General features: G+C 37.5%; 1 protein-coding gene across 1 annotated transcript in view; it reads right to left on the bottom strand.

Moving 5' to 3' along the window:
• The window catches only part of CDKL5 (cyclin dependent kinase like 5), a gene marked incomplete at both ends in the record, with an annotated part of 75,556 nt that overhangs the window by 15,501 nt on the left and 40,229 nt on the right, over window positions 1-19,826 (bottom strand). The window contains 6 exons of the mRNA XM_082277341.1: window positions 990-1,095; window positions 4,439-5,465; window positions 7,726-7,886; window positions 12,146-12,226; window positions 15,295-15,484; window positions 19,715-19,805. Coding sequence (XP_082133467.1) covers window positions 990-1,095; window positions 4,439-5,465; window positions 7,726-7,886; window positions 12,146-12,226; window positions 15,295-15,484; window positions 19,715-19,805 — 1,656 coding nt within the window. The remainder of the gene's footprint in view (window positions 1-989; window positions 1,096-4,438; window positions 5,466-7,725; window positions 7,887-12,145; window positions 12,227-15,294; window positions 15,485-19,714; window positions 19,806-19,826) is intronic.

Raw genomic sequence — 19,826 nt, 5'->3', positions numbered from 1 at the left:
GGATTGACAATTCTTAAGGATTCTCTGTTGCATTTGCAACAAAAACTTACATTCAAAAGCATCGCTCAAAACAGTGCAAGCTCCAATTCTGCTCCCAGGTTTTAATACTGCAGTGGGACACTTGCAAGGATTGTCAGATTTTAATGTGTCTAAATCAGGTCATCAGCCAACCGACCAACCTGAGAGGATCAGAGGGAGATTTGTGACTCCACTTAAGGTTATTAGGTGACTCATAATCGAATTTCAGCTGATTGGGACTTCTTAAGGTTCAGGGGAGCCCCACAAGCCTCCTAACACTTGCAGGACAGTAATTAGCCTCTTGTCATCTTTTTCAAAACAACATGGCTAGGTTTAGCCATGAGACAGCTGCTCAGAAATCATCATCTTTTGTGTGCCATTACAGAACAGTATCTATTTGTGTGTGTCCATACACAGACGTGTTTTATTATTTATTCTGAACTGGAATTATGTAAGTGTGCTCTTGCTTGTAGGAAATGCTGATCTTTAGTAAATCTTAACAAAAGAAATGCTATAGGTTTCAAGCCATGAAAAGCTAGCATTACACTTCCATGCAACACAGTATCTGAAACAGATCAGTATGTCAATGTGCTACAAGTGCATAGGTGTTTAGATAGAGTCTTTACATGAATCAAAAATAAAAATTAAAAATATTAATTGACTGCTTACTTTGGTAATATTAGTTTATTTTGTTAATTTCACCCTGGTAAATTATATCCTGCTGTACAAGGTAGCACAGTGGATATACTTCTCAATTAAAGTGAGCTATCATTTACAAATAAACAATATGGTACCAATGCAGGTTCTGCAGTCTAGCTGGTAAACTCAACCTCTGAAAGTGGAGTAATGATACTTTTTCCAAAAAAATGTTGTAGTTGTTCATGTTAATTCTCCGTATCCATTTCTACTACTTAATTTATATTCGAAGCTAAAATTCTTGATTAAATTTGAAAGATCCACCACGAAATTACCTCTGTAAAAGCTGCCAACTCTTCTCGGAACAGGGTCATTATATAGAATTCGATTTTCCTTAGTAGATGCTCCATCTTCTGCATGTGGATCATGATATGCTCCACCCTAAACAAAAGAACAATAAACTATTTAAAATGAAAGACTGTAAACTGATTTGCAGTTTCTAACCAACATGCATAAGCAAGAAAACTCCAAAATTCAGCATACAATTTTCCTTTCAAATTATTAATAACTGTCAATATCAAATCACAGTCTACATAATCAATAATTACTTGGTTGCGCTGCTTGCTTACTTCTTTCCAAAATGACAGGAATGGCATTAACAAAATTTTGCCTCTAAGTTGTAATTTTAAAGACTTGAGTCTGATTCAGGCCCTCAGATTTTCAACATGAATGAAATCCAGCTGTAACATCTCTGGAGGAATCTTTCACTGGAGGCTTGTTAAATTAATTTCTGATGGAATCTGGTCACTTTGCTACTGGCAAACTTTAAAAAGCAGGCAGGAAATGCATCTCATTTGTGATAATTGCAACACCAAAGGACTATGATCTCTTATCATCTCTTATCTCTTAACATCATTACCTAGAGGTACCAACAGTCACAAAATCTATTGTATGCAAAATAAGAGAAAGTCTCTGAACTAAGAAATCTATAGGCAAAGTACTTCAGTCAGGATAGCAAAAAGCATATAATTACCTCTAATTTATTCTATTTTCCTGAAAACAGTACTTCCTGGAAGTACTTCAAGTAAAAGTTTAGGTGAGCCTTTAAAAACATCCTTATGCACATAATTTGCCACCAAATATGACAAAACCCCACTCTCTTAAATTAACCAGAAGCTGCAATTTTTTCCCCAGTATGGACTGAGCACATGAAATTTAATGCTCTCTACAAGACCCTACAGGAAACTACTGAAATTCTACTGAATTCATACCCCTGTATGAATTGAAATCTAGAATGTTCAAGAAGGACAAAGGTTAAAAACCAAAGCCACAAAAAAACCTAGCCAAAATTAAAAACTGGGATTTCAATTCACCGCATGAGTGATTTGCAAAATTTACTTTGCCTTTTGTGGATGAAGATCTGGTCTCACTGTCTCAGAGAAAACAAACTTTGAAACAAAGACCATAACTGCAGCTAAAACAATACTTCAAATCCCAGTTGGATTCTTCTAAAATTTACCAGATGCTAAAGCATTTGATTAAATTACTACTTGTATTAGATACCTCTTATAATCAGCAGTTAAATTTCAAACATGAGACAGTACTGGCAAATTGTATTTGATTTTCTTCCGCTTAACCCTTTTTGTGTACATTTAGTTTAAATGTAAAAAAAACCCTTAAAAAAACCCTGTTGTGTTGAGACTTGAAAAGCCCTAAAACTAAGACTGGATGGGAGTTTTTTCTTGATTCTTTTCTTTTAAAATATGATTTAAAGTATGGCAAACAAAGAATGTTTTTCTTTAAAAAGACTTGGTAGAGCTAAAAAGAAAATCAGTGAGAAAATAGAAACATGGAAATGAGGAAACTTCACGAAATATGAGCAGAGAAAGAAAACCAGGAAAACTGATCAGAAAAAATAAATACGAAAACAGTGAAGAATCTATGAGAACACATATTATTCATGGGTTTTTAGTTCACTAATCCTGAGGGAAGTGAAATTTTCTGACTCCTAATGCCTAAAGCAGAAAAGGGGGAAAAAAAGGTAGGATAGGAAGTAGCCAAAGAATGACTTCTTTGTGAAAATGCCTTTATGAGGCATAAGGAGATTGACAATTTAATTTTGATTTTTTTACTGAAAGCAGTAAAAACAAATAAAAGCTCTGTGAATTTACAGACTTAGCATCCATTTCAGAAGAGTCATTTTCCTTTCACACTTCTAATGATTGAAATACAGATTTAAAAGCTTTAAGTGAAAGCTGAAGTTTTAAAAATACTGACCATAAGAGATAAAGGCAAGTTCTTTATCTTGAATGGACTTTCCAAAGCAAACGAAAATGAACAAAACCATAAGCATGAAGATGCACACTGATTTTTCTAACTAAAATAAAAATTTGTCAAGCAATTTTCAAAGACAAAGAATGATCCAATAAAAACAACTGGCCTCTAAATAGTAGGAAATAAAATCAAAATTACTTCAAATTACTATCTGCTGCATAATGCAGAAAATTAACTGAAGATTACAATGTAGCATGAGCTTTTATTATCAAAAACTGAAATGTTGACATTATTGCCCTTCTGAATAATATCCTGAAGAATAAATAACATTTAATTTGACTGAAATGAGAGACAGAAAAATAAGTACACAGAAAAAAACTAGGTTTGAAATGGAGGCACTGTAATGCCTACCAGGTAGCTTTTTAAAAATTATTATTCCACTGCACTTCTGTTATTTTCTCATGTTTGAATACACATACTCTTGAATGGAGGAGATGTGTCTACATATGAAAAAACATATCTTTTTTCTCTACTGGACTGAGGAGACAACCACTACCTGAAACTCTTCTTTTTATGATACTTGTACCACATTAGGTCAGCTACACGTATTTCTTAGATGAACTACTAAGTAGGAAAAGTATTTTAGTTTCTCAGAGTAAACCATAATCTTTGGACCTTAAATATTATTTGCAGCTCTTTGACTTCAATTTGTCAACAAATCTGAACTAGATGTTGTCTCCTTAGAAGTCAGTCTATCACAGGTGTAGGCATAGAGAAACAAACACTCCTTTATTGTATTTGTCTCTGCACCATTTTGTTAATAGAGGAATTTAAAGCTAAAATACAGTCATATTTACATATCTGATGTGTAAAACATGAGATAATTCAGAAGTGTTATGTAAGGAATGTAAATCAACACCAGGACCAGCCTGTCCTCTACTTCTTAATTAATGCTCACAGAAGAACACAACCAGGCATCCACTGACAGTAACCACTGCGAGGAGTCAATTTACCAGTGGCCACTACAATCTGAAGAAATCTTGCAAGCTTTGATATTTCTCTTGTAAATTATGGTATTTCAGCAATAATGTCCTGCTATAACTCCATGAAACACTGGCTTCAAAAATTAACATTAGCATTTGTAACAGAAATACATACAAGAAAAGCTAAATAAAAACACAAATGAGAAAGATAATCAAGCAAAATGATACAGTAAAAATGACATCAGACAATGTAACCAAGGACTAAAAACAACTAATGAATTTTTAACTTTAGAGACAATTTTTCTGTTCTCACATTTAAGAAAATGGTATTCATAGTCCAGTTTTTAAAAGCACCTTGAAATATTCAGCCCTTCTGAAAAAAAAGCCCCCAACAACATCCCCATGCCTTACAGGACAAATAAATAACTTCAAAGAAACAAAGAGAACACAGAAAGCAGGCCACTGCCCCCACATGAATTAAGAAGAGGAAGGTAAACCTTCCATAAGAGGCAATATTTTGGACTAACCCTATTAGAATCTTCCGTACAGTCTTCTCGTGATGAGCCAACAGACCTTGTGAGTGACTTATGCTGCACCTGTGGAGATAACAGTTGCAGGCTGTTTGCTCTGGCTGCCATCCCTTGCCCTATGCTTAAGCCACCCTCTGAGCCCTTTGACCTCACTCTGTCCCGGCTCACATACATAGAGTGTCTATGAGGGCGCTGCTGTGAAGAAAAAGGACTGGTATAACCTAGACCATAGGAAAAAGATTCATGTGGAGCAGATAGAGAGTGGGAATGGCTTCCATCCATGTGATCTGGCAGTTTTAATTCCTCCATTGTTTTGGAGTGTCTTGTTGATGGTCTTCGGGTGTCCAGGGTACCCTCGCTGCGGTTATTCCTTGCGGATGGACTGAGCATAGTTCTGTTATCACTGTGCCGGGGAGCACTTGGACTGGTAGGAGAATTCAAGTCCATACAGCTGGATGGAAAATACCTACTGGTGTTTGGCTCTGCAGCTTGGGCCCTGGCTTCAGAAAGGTTGCCCACAGATTTTGAGTCTGTCAGAACTCCATGGCTCTTGGACTTTGTCCGATAGGAAGGACTCTTAGAAGACTGTGGGATGGTATCGATGTAGCTGTGGCGACTGTGCTTGTCGCTGGGCTGCAGCGTCCCAGTTTTGCTTTGAGAAGTTTCCATAAAGGAGTGCCGGTTCTGCTGAGATCTGGTGTTAGACTTCAGGTACTTTGTGCCCGAACCATCAGAACTTTTGGTGTCCACATTAAAATCAAACTCTGTTTTTCCCTTTGGTTCCTTTGGGCTGAGAAGATGTGGCATGTTATTATTTGTTATATCCTTGTTGCCAGATCCAGGTGTGTTGCTTGGTTTTTTTGCGTGCATTGGACTAGGTGCAGGTCCAGGAAGGTTTCCATTTAAAAAGCTTTCATTTGCTGGAAGCCCCTCTTCTCTCGGCCCACCAGCCCCTAGCGTCTGCATATCCTTGCTGTTTGATCTGTGGTGTGACTGCAAAGCAGAACTTTTGCTGGCTTGATTTCTATATTAAAATGCATAAAGAAGCATTAATATACCAGATTACTTATTCTTGTATTAATAACTTCAAAAAAGTACACTCATTTCAGTTGCCATTTAAACCCACAAAATTTAACTGCAGTAAGATCAAATATTGCCAACTGAGGCACCAGAAGCTCCACTAAAATAACAGATTTGCAAGCGTTCGTACATTGTTTCTGGTTATAATCTGATGGCAAACCCAGCTTTGGTTAATGATTTTGCTGACAAAAACCCTCAAGATATCAAACCCAATCATAGAAACTCCAACATATATTTCCGCATTTCTGCATGTATGTGCGTACTATGTGAGTACATCAGTAAGTTAAGCATTACATCAAGAAAATTAGCTGTATATCAATTGGAAAAATCTTAAATACACCTGGCATATCAAAGGAAGGTAGAACAATCAAATATGTCAGCACTGTCAAAAAACCCTGATACGATCAATGCTCCAGGCTATCTAATGTATTCCTGGTTTGGAGGGGGAGGGGAGAGGAAACCTGGGGAAAAGAGGTTATTGTTCAGATGGAGTGAGCTTGAGTAAGCCCTGTAACACCAAACCCCAAACCAGGTCTACCACAGGAACCCAGCTTTTGTGGAACGTGGCACTATCCCAGTTTCTGGCACACTAACTCATTCCAAAGCTGCACCTGAAAGGCTCTGCGACCAGTGATTTGGTGCAAAGCTACTTGGTGGTATTCTTAACCTCCACTCTACTTTCCAGCTCTTCTGGTTTGGTATTACAGGACTGAGATATGAGCTGCTTCTGCAAACACTGAGCCTGAATTTTTTAGAGCAGGATTTATTTTCTCAGGTTTTCTGGCAATAAACCAGTTCTGCTTCTGGACTTAGGCTGGCACTGCAAACTAGCCAAGACTGAGCAGTGCTGCAGCTGTACTTGTTTGCCTTGATGGACCTAGGCAGGCTATGAGCAATTAAATTATTTCTGTAGCAAATCCATGATGTAACTCAGATACATTACTGAGGGTTGAAGTGAGCGCTCACTATGCCTTTGTTGACCTTTCAGTTAATTATAACTGGATAATGCTAGGCATTTTTATACCTAGGATTTTTGTAGCAACCACTTCCAGTGATCTAATTGTCTATTTCATTACAGTTTCTAAAACTTTAGCAATTTTAATGCCAGTTTAAAATATCTTTTTAGTTAACAGGAAGTATATTCTTTAAAAACTTAAGAGACATGAGTAACCCAGTATTTTTACTAGGCAAGCCTTTTAGACAAGTTTCCAGCGGATGTAAGTTTTTCCTTCTGATGCCACATGTCTAATGGTAAAACTTCTACCCTAAGCATCTATAAGGGCAGTGAAAACCTTTGGTGTCTATCTTTGAAAAAGTATAGATTGTGAATGTCATCATCCCCAGTCTTAAAATAGAGGAGCAATTTTTTCAATCTCACAGGAAGAGCTAAAGAAAAACATGGCCAGGATTAAAAGCCTGCATATAGAACATTACAATATTCTGCATACTTCAGAGGGTGACCTTTTATGAATGCTTTTGTCAGAGCAATAACATGAGGCTTTTTGTACTGAAGTATTTTATCCACCAGTAAACCTGGTTCACTGAGGTACTGAAACTCATAGGCTTCTCTCAAGCTGCGTGGATCCAGCAAGGGAGCCACTGAGCAAACACATCCTGCTTTGAGGTCAAATAGACTAGACTTATCCATAACTGCAACTGCAGACAAAATTCTGTTCATTTCCAATTTGGAATGTGATCAATGTGCACAGTTTTCAGGACATTCAGCTGCTAAAAATCTGTGTGAACTTTAAACTTTTAAATACCAAAATCTTAAACAGATTTGTACATAAACAGAAATGGTAGCATTCCAAAGAAAAGAGCATTCCTTTGGAATCTTGGGCATCTTCCAAGCCACAAAATTCCTATTGTTCAAGAAAAAGGCTAGCATTTTTTTAAGGTGGATCAGCCAATTATTTTTCTTTGTTATATGCAGAAATGGCTTCAACATTGTCTTTGGTTTGGTTTTTTTCCAAGAAGCACTCAGCCTGATGCAGAAAGTTAGCAAAAATTTCAGCTTGTGTAGCTGTAAACACTGTGTCTGCTTCCTTTATTCAGTGAGGCAACACAGAACAGCATACAACATGTCTCAGTGTGCCTAAGCTGTCAAACAACCACTTTTCTTGTAGATGATGTTGCATGTGAGCATGATAACAACTCACTGGCAGAGCAAATGTCAGTGGTAACAGTGACAAGACTACATTTACCTGTTGGATAAAGTGTTGGTGTCTGCATGGTAAGGTTTTCTCTTAGCTGACCGTGAAGGTGAACTTCCACAGCGATCCAGGAGTCTTTGGGTTTGAAATGAAGGGTGGTTCAAACATTGTTCTGTCAAATATCTATCTGCTGGATCTAACTTCAGTAGGTTCTTTGAAAAATAAATCCCAAAGTTTAAGCGTTAGTATCTGTATTTACGTTAGTAAAAAAAACCCCCAAAAAACAAAACCCAACAAAACAAAGAATATTATTGCGATAATTTTTTAATCTCCAGAGTTTCTGGGATTATATGTAACTGCTAGAATAATTTAATGGTGCATTAAACTACATATGAAACAAAATAAACACATATATGTGTTATATGTATATGTTATGTACACATATATGATAGTATGTTTAAAATACAAAGATATCTAAAACTTTTAAAATATGTTTTTTATATATCTATATATGTTTTAAATAGATGTATTTTAAACATACTTTTCAGGATATACCTTACAACATTTCTTTGAATTAAAAATATTCAATTTACCAGTAATAAAATGCTACAATGAAACAGGCTTTACAAACAAACAAACCAACTATATGGGAACATTCTTATACAAAAACAAACATATTTTAAAGTTAGTATTTTTAAAAATACACAAATGTAAGAGTTCTGGGTTTAGCTTACAGGCTTCAAATCCACGCATTTGAGAATTTTTAAAATAATTCTCTGAACTGTTTACAATGCATTCAGAATAACACTTGCCTTGTAATTCTGTTAGATCTGTTGTGAGTCTAAACAAAGACATTTCCTGACTTGCAGAAAATATTTAATCACAAAATTGAAAACAGGAGTTTGGGTATTTTGGGAAGTTTGAAAGGTTTCTTGCAGGGAAAGAACAATACAAAGCTTATGTTGGAATATTCAAACATGCATGACTGTCAGCAAGGTTAAAAGTTTGAATGGCTTTTAAGTAAAATGAATAGCTATTTCCTAAGGGTTGTGTATGTTTAAGAGAGAAGTCTATGAGTATCTATGCATGTGCATACACACATACACACATAATACATTAACAACATATTCAGCCACTTGACCACAAACTGGTTTTCCCTTCACAGGATCCCTGCACTTCAAAATGGAAAATGCTCAGGAAACAAAACAAGTGGCAATCAAACTCCTATGCAGTTTGGTCATACAGTATGCAGTATCTTCCCTTCTCAAGTGACAAACTGTACTAAATGAGGAACTTCGATTTTCCCCCTTTTTTTCTGGTGCTCATCACTACAGTGGCTCAAAAGGCCAAACAAACACGAGAAGGCCACGTGTGATTCCTACGTTCCCCCTCAGAAGAGATGTCCAGAGGCTTCCCTCAAGTGCCTGTACACTAACTTACATAGGCTGGATGACAAGCAAGGAGAACTGCAAGTCCATGGGGAATTACAAGGCTGGGAACCTGCCTGGAATCACAGAGAAATAGTGGGACAGGGCTCATGGCTGAGGCATGGTCACTGATGGATACAGCTGGTCTCGAAAGGGATGGAGAGGGAGAAGAGTAACACTCCATATAATTGAGTTCCTGGATTGTATCAAATGTCAGCATGGAATAAAAAGCTTATCCATTGACAATTTCTAGATCAGGATTAGAAGGGAAAGCAACATTTGGGATGTTAAGATGGGAGTTTGTTACCAATAACGCATTGAAGAGCATGAAGATGATGAAAACTCTCTACAACAAGAAGAAAAAGTCTCCTGGTCACAGATCCTCATCCTCACAGCAGACTTCAGCTATCCTGATATCCAGTCTGTGTACGTGTTCCAGGAGATTTCTAGACTATAGCGGTGGAACTTTCCTAGTACAGCTGCTGGAGAGGCCAATTAGCGAAAGGGAGGATTTCAGTTTACCTGAGCTGCTGCTCAACAACAGTAAAGTAGTGGTGAGAAGTTTGATCAGAGAAGACACTGTGAGCTATAGCAGCCATGACATGATTACAGTTAGGACTGAAAGAATAGGTGGGAAGATAAATATCAGAGATAGGACCCACAACTTCAGGAGAGCAAATTCCATTTTATATACGGAATTACTGGACAGAATCTCCTGAAAAACTGCCATCAAAGGAAAGATGTCCAGGACAGCCATTTGATTTTTAAAGAAAATTTCTTGAGAGTCCAGGAACAAAGCATCTTACTGTATAGAAGACCAAAAAGTTTTTCATAGGTTGAGGTTGGCTAAACAGGGAGCTTCTTAATGAACAAAATGCAAAACAGGAGTGTGTGAGAACTAGAGTGAAGGACAGGATACAAAGGTGGACCATAAAAGAAGTGTATTAGCACAAAGGTTAGGCCATTTCAGAAGGCCAAAGTCCAGCCAAGGCAAGTGAAGAACACCAAGGGAAAAAAGAAGGGGTTCTGTAAGTATTCTCTTTAGCAAACAGATGCTCTGGTGCTAAATGGCAGAGACAACTGAATGACAGATGACATAAAAAGAACGTCTCAATGTCTTTTTTTCCCAAGTCATAACATGCAAAACCAGTTCCCAACTCCCTAATGCTTGCAAACCAGCATGACTTGTGAAAGAGAGTGGAGGACTGGAGCAACAACAAAGCAACAAGGTCAAATGGGTGCCTCTTCATTAATCTAGTCCAGAAATGCTCTCTAAATAGATATATATTAATAACTCACTTCTTCAGCTGGCATAAATTGAAGCGTGGGCTGTTCAGTAATCTAGTAATCAGACCTGAGGTCCCTGGGAATGCAGATAATGAGGAGCACAAGTGTGGACATGTGTCAGACTATCCATTGTCTGCAGAAGAGACAGGCACACAACAAAGTATGTGCAGCATTTGCAACATGCAACTTAACCACAAGTCTCTGCCATTCTCTTCTTGTAGGCTTCTGCTCATTGTTTAACAAGGTTCCAACTCCTGAATTAAGTAATGCAGGTCAAACACAAAATATCCCCTCTACAGAATTCCTGACCTTTCTCACCTTGTAGGCAGAAACACGGACAAAAAAGATGAAAAGAATGAAATTATTTGGAAGCCTATGTTTCCCTGAAATTCAAGTGCTTAATTTCACAACTTTGAAATTTTTAATTCACATCACAAGAACCTAAAAGACACTGAGATATAACATAAAATCTAGGATAAAATGAAAACAAACCCTGCCCCAGTACATGTAACAACGGTCTTAACACTGGTCTTGAAATTGCCATTCTGCAATATATGCTAGTAGAGCTTGAGCTACAGGTAACTATGAAAAAAGTTCCTGTGAATTAGAAAATAGAGGAGAAAGTATAGTGCCAAAACAAGTAATTATATTCCCTGGGGTATCTAATCTTGCAGACTCCTTGAAACCAAGCTAAAAGCTATGTTGACTTTCTTCATAAGGCAAGGAGATCAAAGTGATTTGAACTGGTTGTGTTGAAGAAGAGTAGGGCAAATTTGGTGGATTTCTGCTGGCTACAACAATACTACTAAAAGCAAGTAAAAACCCAAGTATATCCCAAAGCAGATATCTTTGTTTTCCAAGACAACTGGTGCAGATGGGTTTGGGATCATACAATTCATTCAGAGTTGATTAGCCATATCCACACTTCATGTGCGTCCCATATTGCCTTTAATTCTTGGGTGGTTCTGTGATTCTAAACCTAATTTTGGATACTATGACTTCTTTCTTCAGCTTGCTGGGGATGAATTGATGTGAGGGTTGTACTGCCACTTACCATGGGAGTGTTTCTATAGTACTGTAGTAAGGACAACAATACATGTCCCATACCCAGGAACACTGCACGAACGCACAGCACAATGTTTTTGAGGGGAATGAGCTTCTCCTGATTCTTCTGATTCCCCATAAGAAATCTCAGGACCATATCCTAGTTTGGCCATGTGTAACCAGCTGACTTGTTCCAAAACAAGACTGAAGAGTAACCTAACATACACACTGTATAGAGGTGACAGCAAGCAGATTAAGAGTTTGGCTAAAAACCCAAAACTGCCGTGTGTCAGCTTTGTCTTTGACAACTGTCCACATCCTCATGCTTACCCAACAACTCAGGTTAGCCCAAATACTTTGTGGATGTATCTAAATATGATGGGTTGAGAGCTCACACTCCAGCAGCCAGTGCCTCTGCATGTGTGTCAGTGTGAATGCACAGCCCTGCACAGGATGGTGATGATGCTTTGTCTGGGCTACATATTGTTTATCAAATCAGTTAAAATTGAACAGACTCTCCTGGCATTTGCAAGGGATGTTTTCCTGATTCCTAGGAAATACCAAGCCTTATGACAAACAATGGCAGTATCAAAGTACTTCAAAAGGGAGTTCCCAAGTCCTTCTAAGATGCATTACATTAAGAAATAAAGGTAAAAAGTCACTTACATATTTTCCTACATGTTACAGACAGAAAATAAAAGACATTTTCCTACCTTCATAAGATCAAGCAATACACCACTTAAAATTCCCAAGTATCTTCTCTCTAAAGACTGTGGATGATTGACTGCTGGAAACTGTAAAAAATACAGTGAAAATATACTGATCATGTAAACAAAGTAATACATAAATACCATGTTTCAAAAAATACAAACTACACAGTGAATCAGGGCATGTAATTAATGGGAATCATAAGCACTGAATAAGTTAGTGGTTTATGAAAACTATAAAATATTATAATGAAACAAGTAACTCTTGATGTTTGATAAGCATCTAGTCAAACCAAAGAAACTATTCTTGATTATTAGGGCAGCCAGGAAACCACTCTCAGGTGAGAAATAATAAACTTAAATTTTTTTTTTGTGGCATCATGATTGACAGGAGGTTTAAAATAGATTCAGAACTAACATAAGTAACATATATTAAATAAAAGGTTAAAAATAGCTTAGAGAAAATTTGAGAGTGCAAATACAGTACTAATTAAATATTAAACATTAACAAACAATTCCCAAACGTTTTTAGTGAAAAAAGGCAAAAGCTCAAAGGTTTTAAGTTTCAGGGTTACTGCTTTGGTCATGCTGCTGGCAACACCATGAGAAGCAGTGCACACTGCTGGGGGCATCCATTATTTGTACTAGTATTACTTTTCATAAATTACATTATGTGAACTTTGAAGAAAAATGGGAGAACATTACTTTGAATGCTTTTATTCCTAAATAGTCGCTGTATTTTTCTTTTGACTTTGCTTTATTTTGAAGTGGTTTACTAACAACTGAGAATTTTTAAAGTCCAAGTCTGCTACATTGATCTTAAATAGTAACTTAGGTAAACCAAGGCTTCCACGCTTCCTCCAATTTTAACATGAACCAAACTGTAAAATGTTCATGTCTTCATGTAGAATGCTAATCACAAAGAAGCTTCTATATCTAGAATGATCAAGGAAACATGAAAATGTGCTGAAGCCGTGCACAAGCAGCAGTGGCTTTTCACTGGAATTTTTCAGATTCTTTACATAACTTCTTGGTAGAAACAAGTATTTACAGCCCTACATTGCCACTCACATTTTTCTATAAAGGCATGAGCCTATCAGTAATTTCTGATCCCATATTATTTTATTTCCTTATGTCTTCAACATACCCTGGATGTTTTCTTCCTCAAAAGAATTGACGAGAGATCACTAAATACTCTCTAAACCTCCGGAGTGAGGAAAACTGTGTTATAGTCATATATATGGAGGATATGAGTAGAAAGAAAAGACAAAGTTTGCAAATGTGAATCTGGATCCATGCAGAAGTGTTTGAAGAGACTTTTTTTGATCCTGTTTTACAATACGGTATTCACTTAGGGTAATGTAGAAATTCACAAAGTCTGAGCACACTCCACATGATAGGCCAGTTTCTATCTTGTGAATATCCAGCACTAGATCCAGCTTGCAAGTAATAACTGGCTTGATCACAGCATACCTACTATCTGCTCTGCAACAGAAAATCTTTCACTATTAAGCACTATGCTACATTCACAAAAAAAATACTTTTAAGGTGTTTTTACAGCACAGGGTAATTTTTTCTCATGAATTAACTAATGAATATCATATTCCAAACCAGTAATTTTTGTAGTATTTTTGAAGTTTAAACCATTATTCAAACTTCAGTTTTTAAAAATACTCTCTATGAGGAGCCATATGGCCCTGTCAACATCACCATTATCCTGACTTTACAGACAGGAGTAAGAAAGCAGAAACGTATCTGAGGCCAAGCAATAAACCACTGATCCAGGATGAGAACAGACTCATAACTCTGAACCTTGTGCTAATCATATTAGGTCTGTGCTGTCTTCTTGAATTACTCTACTTTAAAGTTACAAAACAAAGATACTTCATTCTCATCTTAAGACATCACAGAGCATTTATCCAAATAAGATTACACTGCACAACCAGAAATGCTGTAAAATAACATTGAAGAGGCAGTAATCTATCTTGCTTACAATTTTTAAAGCATTGCTTTACTGATAAGGGGTTATAAATTTCTCATGCAAAAACCCCATCCAGCCCACTGTTCTGAACAGGGTGAAATACAAATAGAACCTTGCAAGAAATGCTTGTCTAATAATTTTTTTTAAACCCTCCACTCTTGAAGGGTCTACAAACGTCAACAAAAACTCTTCAGTAAGTTAATAGTAAGTTATCCTTATACCTAAAATAATTACCTTAACACCTTAAGCCTACTCTTTTCTTATCATCATCAGATAAACCAAAGTTATAGCAACTTTTAACACATTTTAACACAACTAGGTCCCCACTCCTTCCCTTCCACATTCTCCCATTTTCTCAGAGTAAAACTCAAATCTTCAGTCTTCAGCACAGATCAGGGCTCCTAAAACCTTCATATGTCTCTTTATATGATTTACACTAATGATTTCAGAATATTATCAAGATCATAAACTCACCTTTCCAAGCAATATTCATCAATAAAGAAAGGACAACCGAAACTGAATTACAAGGAAACATGAGTACAATCACTGACCAGGTGTTGTTAAAAGTAACAGAGTTATTACTTATTTATTGATTCTGGTATTTTTTCATATTGCATATCCCAACTTGAGTAGATCTTCACACTAGTGAGTCTTTGCCATTATACTATATTGGCAAACCCTTGAAAGGAATGCTGTCAGCAGGAAGAGCTTTTTTACTCACGTGACTTACATAAACTCCCCAGGAATATAAGTCAAAGGGCAGAAAGCTCCTCTGCCATGATAGTAACATCTATAGCTCAGATTTTCCCAACAAACTAGCTTGAAAACAGCAGTCCTGAATTTTCCACAACCTGACCTGACAGAGCTTTGCCACTAAACTTTACAGTGCAAACCTGGCAGGGCAATATGAGGTTAATTCCATGTCAAAAATGTCAAAGAAATGAAAGAAAATCTTTGAACAACTTTTAACAGGAAAACAAATGTATTTATAATACTCAGTTCTGGTGTAATCACAATTTTACTCTGACTTATGAATGCCTTATAATCTATATATCCTATACTTACACAGAAGCACAAGCAGTAGATAATGCACAATGCAAATGAAAAGAACAGTCGTGGAAATGTACACAAGTAAGTTAGAAAAGTAAGAAAGAAGAACAAAGCTTTCTCTTACCCGCAAACCATGGAAGCGTGGGTTGCTGTAGAAGAGCTTCATCTGCTCGGCTGGCAGTGGGCCTAGCACCTTCTGAATGGTGAAGAGCTGGTCAATCTCACTCTCGCCAGGGAACAAGGGCTGCCCATCGCTCAGCTCTCCCAGGATACAGCCTACAGACCACATATCCACAGCCTTGCCATAAGGGGCTCTGTGAAGCGAAAAGAAAATGTTTGTCACCCACTGCCACTGTCTTCTTATTGAGCTGCTTCAACTTATTTGCCATCTCTCTCATGGCCCACTTCCTCACAACACAGAAAAATGAACGTTGATATTAAGGAAACTACCTCAAAACCCAAGCCCTCTGTCTCTGCCCTAGATTTCCTGATGTATCTATCATTGCTTGAAAAGGCAGGAGAGGAATTCTCATGTGCCCCCAGGCACACACTGTTCTTTTTGAAAAATTTTACATACAAGAATAACCTTTTGACTGCAAAGCCTTCTCCACTCACAGTTAAACTACCACTAACTTCCCTTCCCTCTAGGGCGCATGCCTGCATTCTGCTCCTGCATTGCATTTCTTGCTCGATTGTGCTTAATAGGTGGGTAGGCATACTGGGCCTGGCCACTGGGAGAACAGAAATCCTAAGAAATCTTTTTTTTTCAGCATTTATACACAAAAATTTTAATTAGAGAGAAAACAGAGCGCTCCTGAAAACTATTCTTTAGAAAACACAAGTGAGGAAGCAATGAAAGCATCATAAAGTAAGTAATTCCTGTTTGGGAGTAAAGCCACAGGTTGGGGTTTGGGGAGAACTCTTTTTTATACACCCAAATTCTTGCTTGTTGAATTTTTAAAAAATCGTTGTACACCCATATTATTTCAATAATGTCTTTCCGATGTTTAGGTTTTGAACAGAATGACTGAAGAATTCTTTTCATGTCAAAGAAAAAGCATGTAAAAATAATAAAGACTGGAACAAAGACTGAACTGAAAACATATTTCGCTGAGTCTCTCCTTTTTAAAACTTGTAATGCAACAACTCAAACTCTGTTTCAAGAGATTTACATTACAGCTGGCTTGCCTTTTTCTGGAGTAAAACAGCACCAAGAGCTGCGGGTGACAAACCCTATCCTAAATCTGTCTCCTTCACTCCTTCCTTATGCTGCTGATTAACGATGTTTAGAGAAAGAACATCCTCAAACTAAAGAAAAAATATTTGACTTTTCCCCATTGATTACTCATGATTATTTACTTCGCTTGTAGGGAGGACACTTGGCCAGAGGAACTGTAAACCCTTACGGTGATTTGGTTAGGTGAAGGTGAGAAAGCATTTCTAGCTGGACAACAGCCCGACTGAAACCACAGGCTCACTGAGCTGACCGGGGCAGGACTCTGTGGTAGCTGAGAAAGCTGAAGTAGGACACCAAAATTTCAAGAACCACTTGCCTTAGAGAATGTGCCATGAGACACTGTAGTCTTCTCACAACAACCATCCCAAAATCAAAGTCTGTCTCCCTGGAATAGACTGCTGACAAGGAACCACCAGAGGCAAAGCAGACACATCACAATTCTTTTAGTACCACCACTACTCAGTGGGGTTCATAATTTGCTTACCAATCCTGCACAGTGACTACCTGTGGATTTGCTGAGACTCTGTGTTTGACCTTTCTAGGATGCTGCTCCTCCAACCCACCCATTAGGTCAGAATGACACGGAAGGCCTAGTTTTTTTTCTCAGTGCACAAGGCAACACAGGCAAGAATGGACTTCAAAGCCAAGGATCTGCTCTTAAAATATTCTGTGCAGGTAAAAATCCTACCCCTTTATTATGACAAAAAAGCGAATACATCCTTATTTGCAACTCCTTTAATACACAGTTTTCTCCACTAAAATGTGAAATGGGGAAAAGGCTGCTGTAGGCTGAGGTACTGTAGAACAAGCTAGGGTTACAACTGAGGGATGGGCTAACACTCCTTTGAGGCACAGACCATTACCTGCCCTTGCCCTCAAGAATAAAGGAAGCTGAATCACAGTTAAGAACTTTTCACTATTTACTCTGTAGTCAAACAGAAACAAATCAGAAAATAACCATTTCTCAAGGAAGCACAAACTGCAACATTGTTGTTTGAAAAGGCAAGCTTGAGACTTCTTTTCTGCTGATTGTCAGGATCAGTCTCCTCAGATCGCAGCAGACAAAAAAATGCAAGAGTGATATGGCTGGACAAATGAAATAACTCCTATAGGACAGATAGACCATGCCTCTAGAGAAGCACTATAGTTTAAGCCTGCACATACTAGATTCTGCAAAACATGCTTTCATCTAGTAATTTAGCATGTTTTAAAATCTACTGGCTTTTAGCAATATTTTGTCATCTAAGGGTACAGAATACTCCACTAATAGTAGTTACCTGAGGGTCTCCAAAGTGAGTAGATTTTAGATGTTCTATGAATAATTAGGCAGCAATTTCTTTCCTCTCCTGAAATTTAAGTCTTCAATGTTATCACTAAACAAAAACCTCTCTGGGACACATTTTAGAAGTTGAAAAAGTAAAACTGTATTTGTTAAAATGAATGCATTTAATAAACCTGCGAAGACTTGTGAATATTAGATGCTTTTAAAAATATGCTACATGTACGGAAAGGGGTAATGGGAAAGATGAATGCCTGGGAAATAAAACAGGATTGCCAAGGAACAGGCATCACTTTGCCAGAAAAAGTTGGCTTTAAGAACATACACGAGCACAATTGAAACATTAAATACACAAATCCCCTCCCTTACTCTACAAGCTAATCAAACAGATTTAGTCAACTGCAAACACAAATGATTCCTGCTAAATTTCCTTTGCTAACAAAACAGTTTCAAAAACTGCAGGTCAGACTAATACTATGTCTGCCAAGCTTGTAATGTCCTTCCTCCTAAAACCTCATTACTGCTAGAGATAGGAAAAAGTGGTTTGTATCTAAAAAGGTCACAATTGATGCTTTCTTTCCAAGTCTTTTTTTTTAATACTTGTATATGCACATACACACTTCACTGGAAGCTTTACTGTTTTCTCCAAAACATAAAAAATTGAGCTTTGAGTTTTTTAATGGCAACTTTAACATACTATTCTGCACATAAGAAAACAACTGCCAAAAAATTGATTAAGATTAGCACAGCTCTGGGAATACTGGGATGACCCTATTGACAGAGTAATTACTACTTAATTATTTACCCGTTCAAAAATATCTAGTTCAGTGTTAATCAAAGGTTCCAACAAAGACTTGTTTCCCAGCACTATTTAACATGGTGCTTAAAGATTCTTAGGAGTTACCAGAACTTTTTTGATTCATCCTGTGGCTACTAATTCCTTATTTTAAGAATATGTGTCTATAAATACACATGCACTGTATATTAGAATTGTATTCTATGAGAGTGTTCATGTAGTTTAGATTAATGCTCTGTTTAACTTGACAGTAATAGGAAGATCATGTATCATAGACCACCATGGCTTTTTTTCCTCTTCCTTTGCCCTTTTGGGTCCCATGAATTTGCTCATTTAGCATCTTAAAACCTGTTTCACCTTGTGAGGTAGTAAAAATGCTCATTTTACAGATGAATAAAGGGAGTAACACTACATTTCCTGGCTGACGCTACTCATGTAACTAATACTTTTGTAGTCAATGCAATGCTAACTTCTCAGTGCTTTATTAAAATGATTTATACAGCCTCTTTCAATAAATTCTTCCTAACTAGTAGAAAGCTAGCACCATCCTCTTGAGTGACTTCAGCAGTGCTGGCAAAGGGTAACTACAAATGAAAATCAAAGCACAGATTCATAAAAAGTTTTGGGTTGGAAGGGACCTTTGAAGATCATCTTGTTCCAATCCCCCTCACCTGGGCAGGGACACCTTCCACTAGATCAGGATGCTCAGAGCCCCATCCAACCTGGTCTTGACACTGCCAGGGATGAGGCACACACAGCTTCTTTGGGCAACCTGTTTCAGAGCCTTACCACCTCTGAGCAAAAAATTTCTTCTTAATATAATTCGGATGCAAAGGATGAAGGTAACCAGGAGTGTTGTACTGTGAAAGCTTTACTGCCATTGCTATGTGATGTCCACACAGGGCTGATGGAACATTCCAGGCTAGAGGACTACCATGGAAACCTCTTCTGAAAGAACTGGGGATGGGGGTGGAGGAGCTGGAAGTACATCTGTTATCATTCAGCTTAATACTTTAGTCAGTTAAACACTGCTCAGCTCAAGACAGGTCAGTATGTCAATGATTCATACTGACTTACTGGAAATGAACAAAAATTAATGAAAATCTGAAAGCCTCTTGAAATCTTGCCTTTAAATCAAACACAGTTCCCCACAGGCAAAGCCTACAAAAGGTGCCGAAAAAATGTACAGAACCAGTGAACATTTATCATGGCAGTTCTCAAACTGTACTCACCCAAGCAAGAGTTCAGGTGAGCGGTACCATCTGGTAGCCACATACTCTGTATAGTTAGCATTGCTTCCTTCAGAGAGATTACGAGCAAAGCCTGTCAGAGAAACAGTGCGAA

Source organism: Coloeus monedula (assembly GCF_965178545.1).
Source record: "Coloeus monedula genome assembly, chromosome: 3".
NCBI classification, from domain to species: Eukaryota; Metazoa; Chordata; class Aves; order Passeriformes; family Corvidae; genus Coloeus; species Coloeus monedula.
Note: the sequence above shows the minus strand (reverse complement) of the source record. Positions and strands in the feature narration are given on the sequence as shown.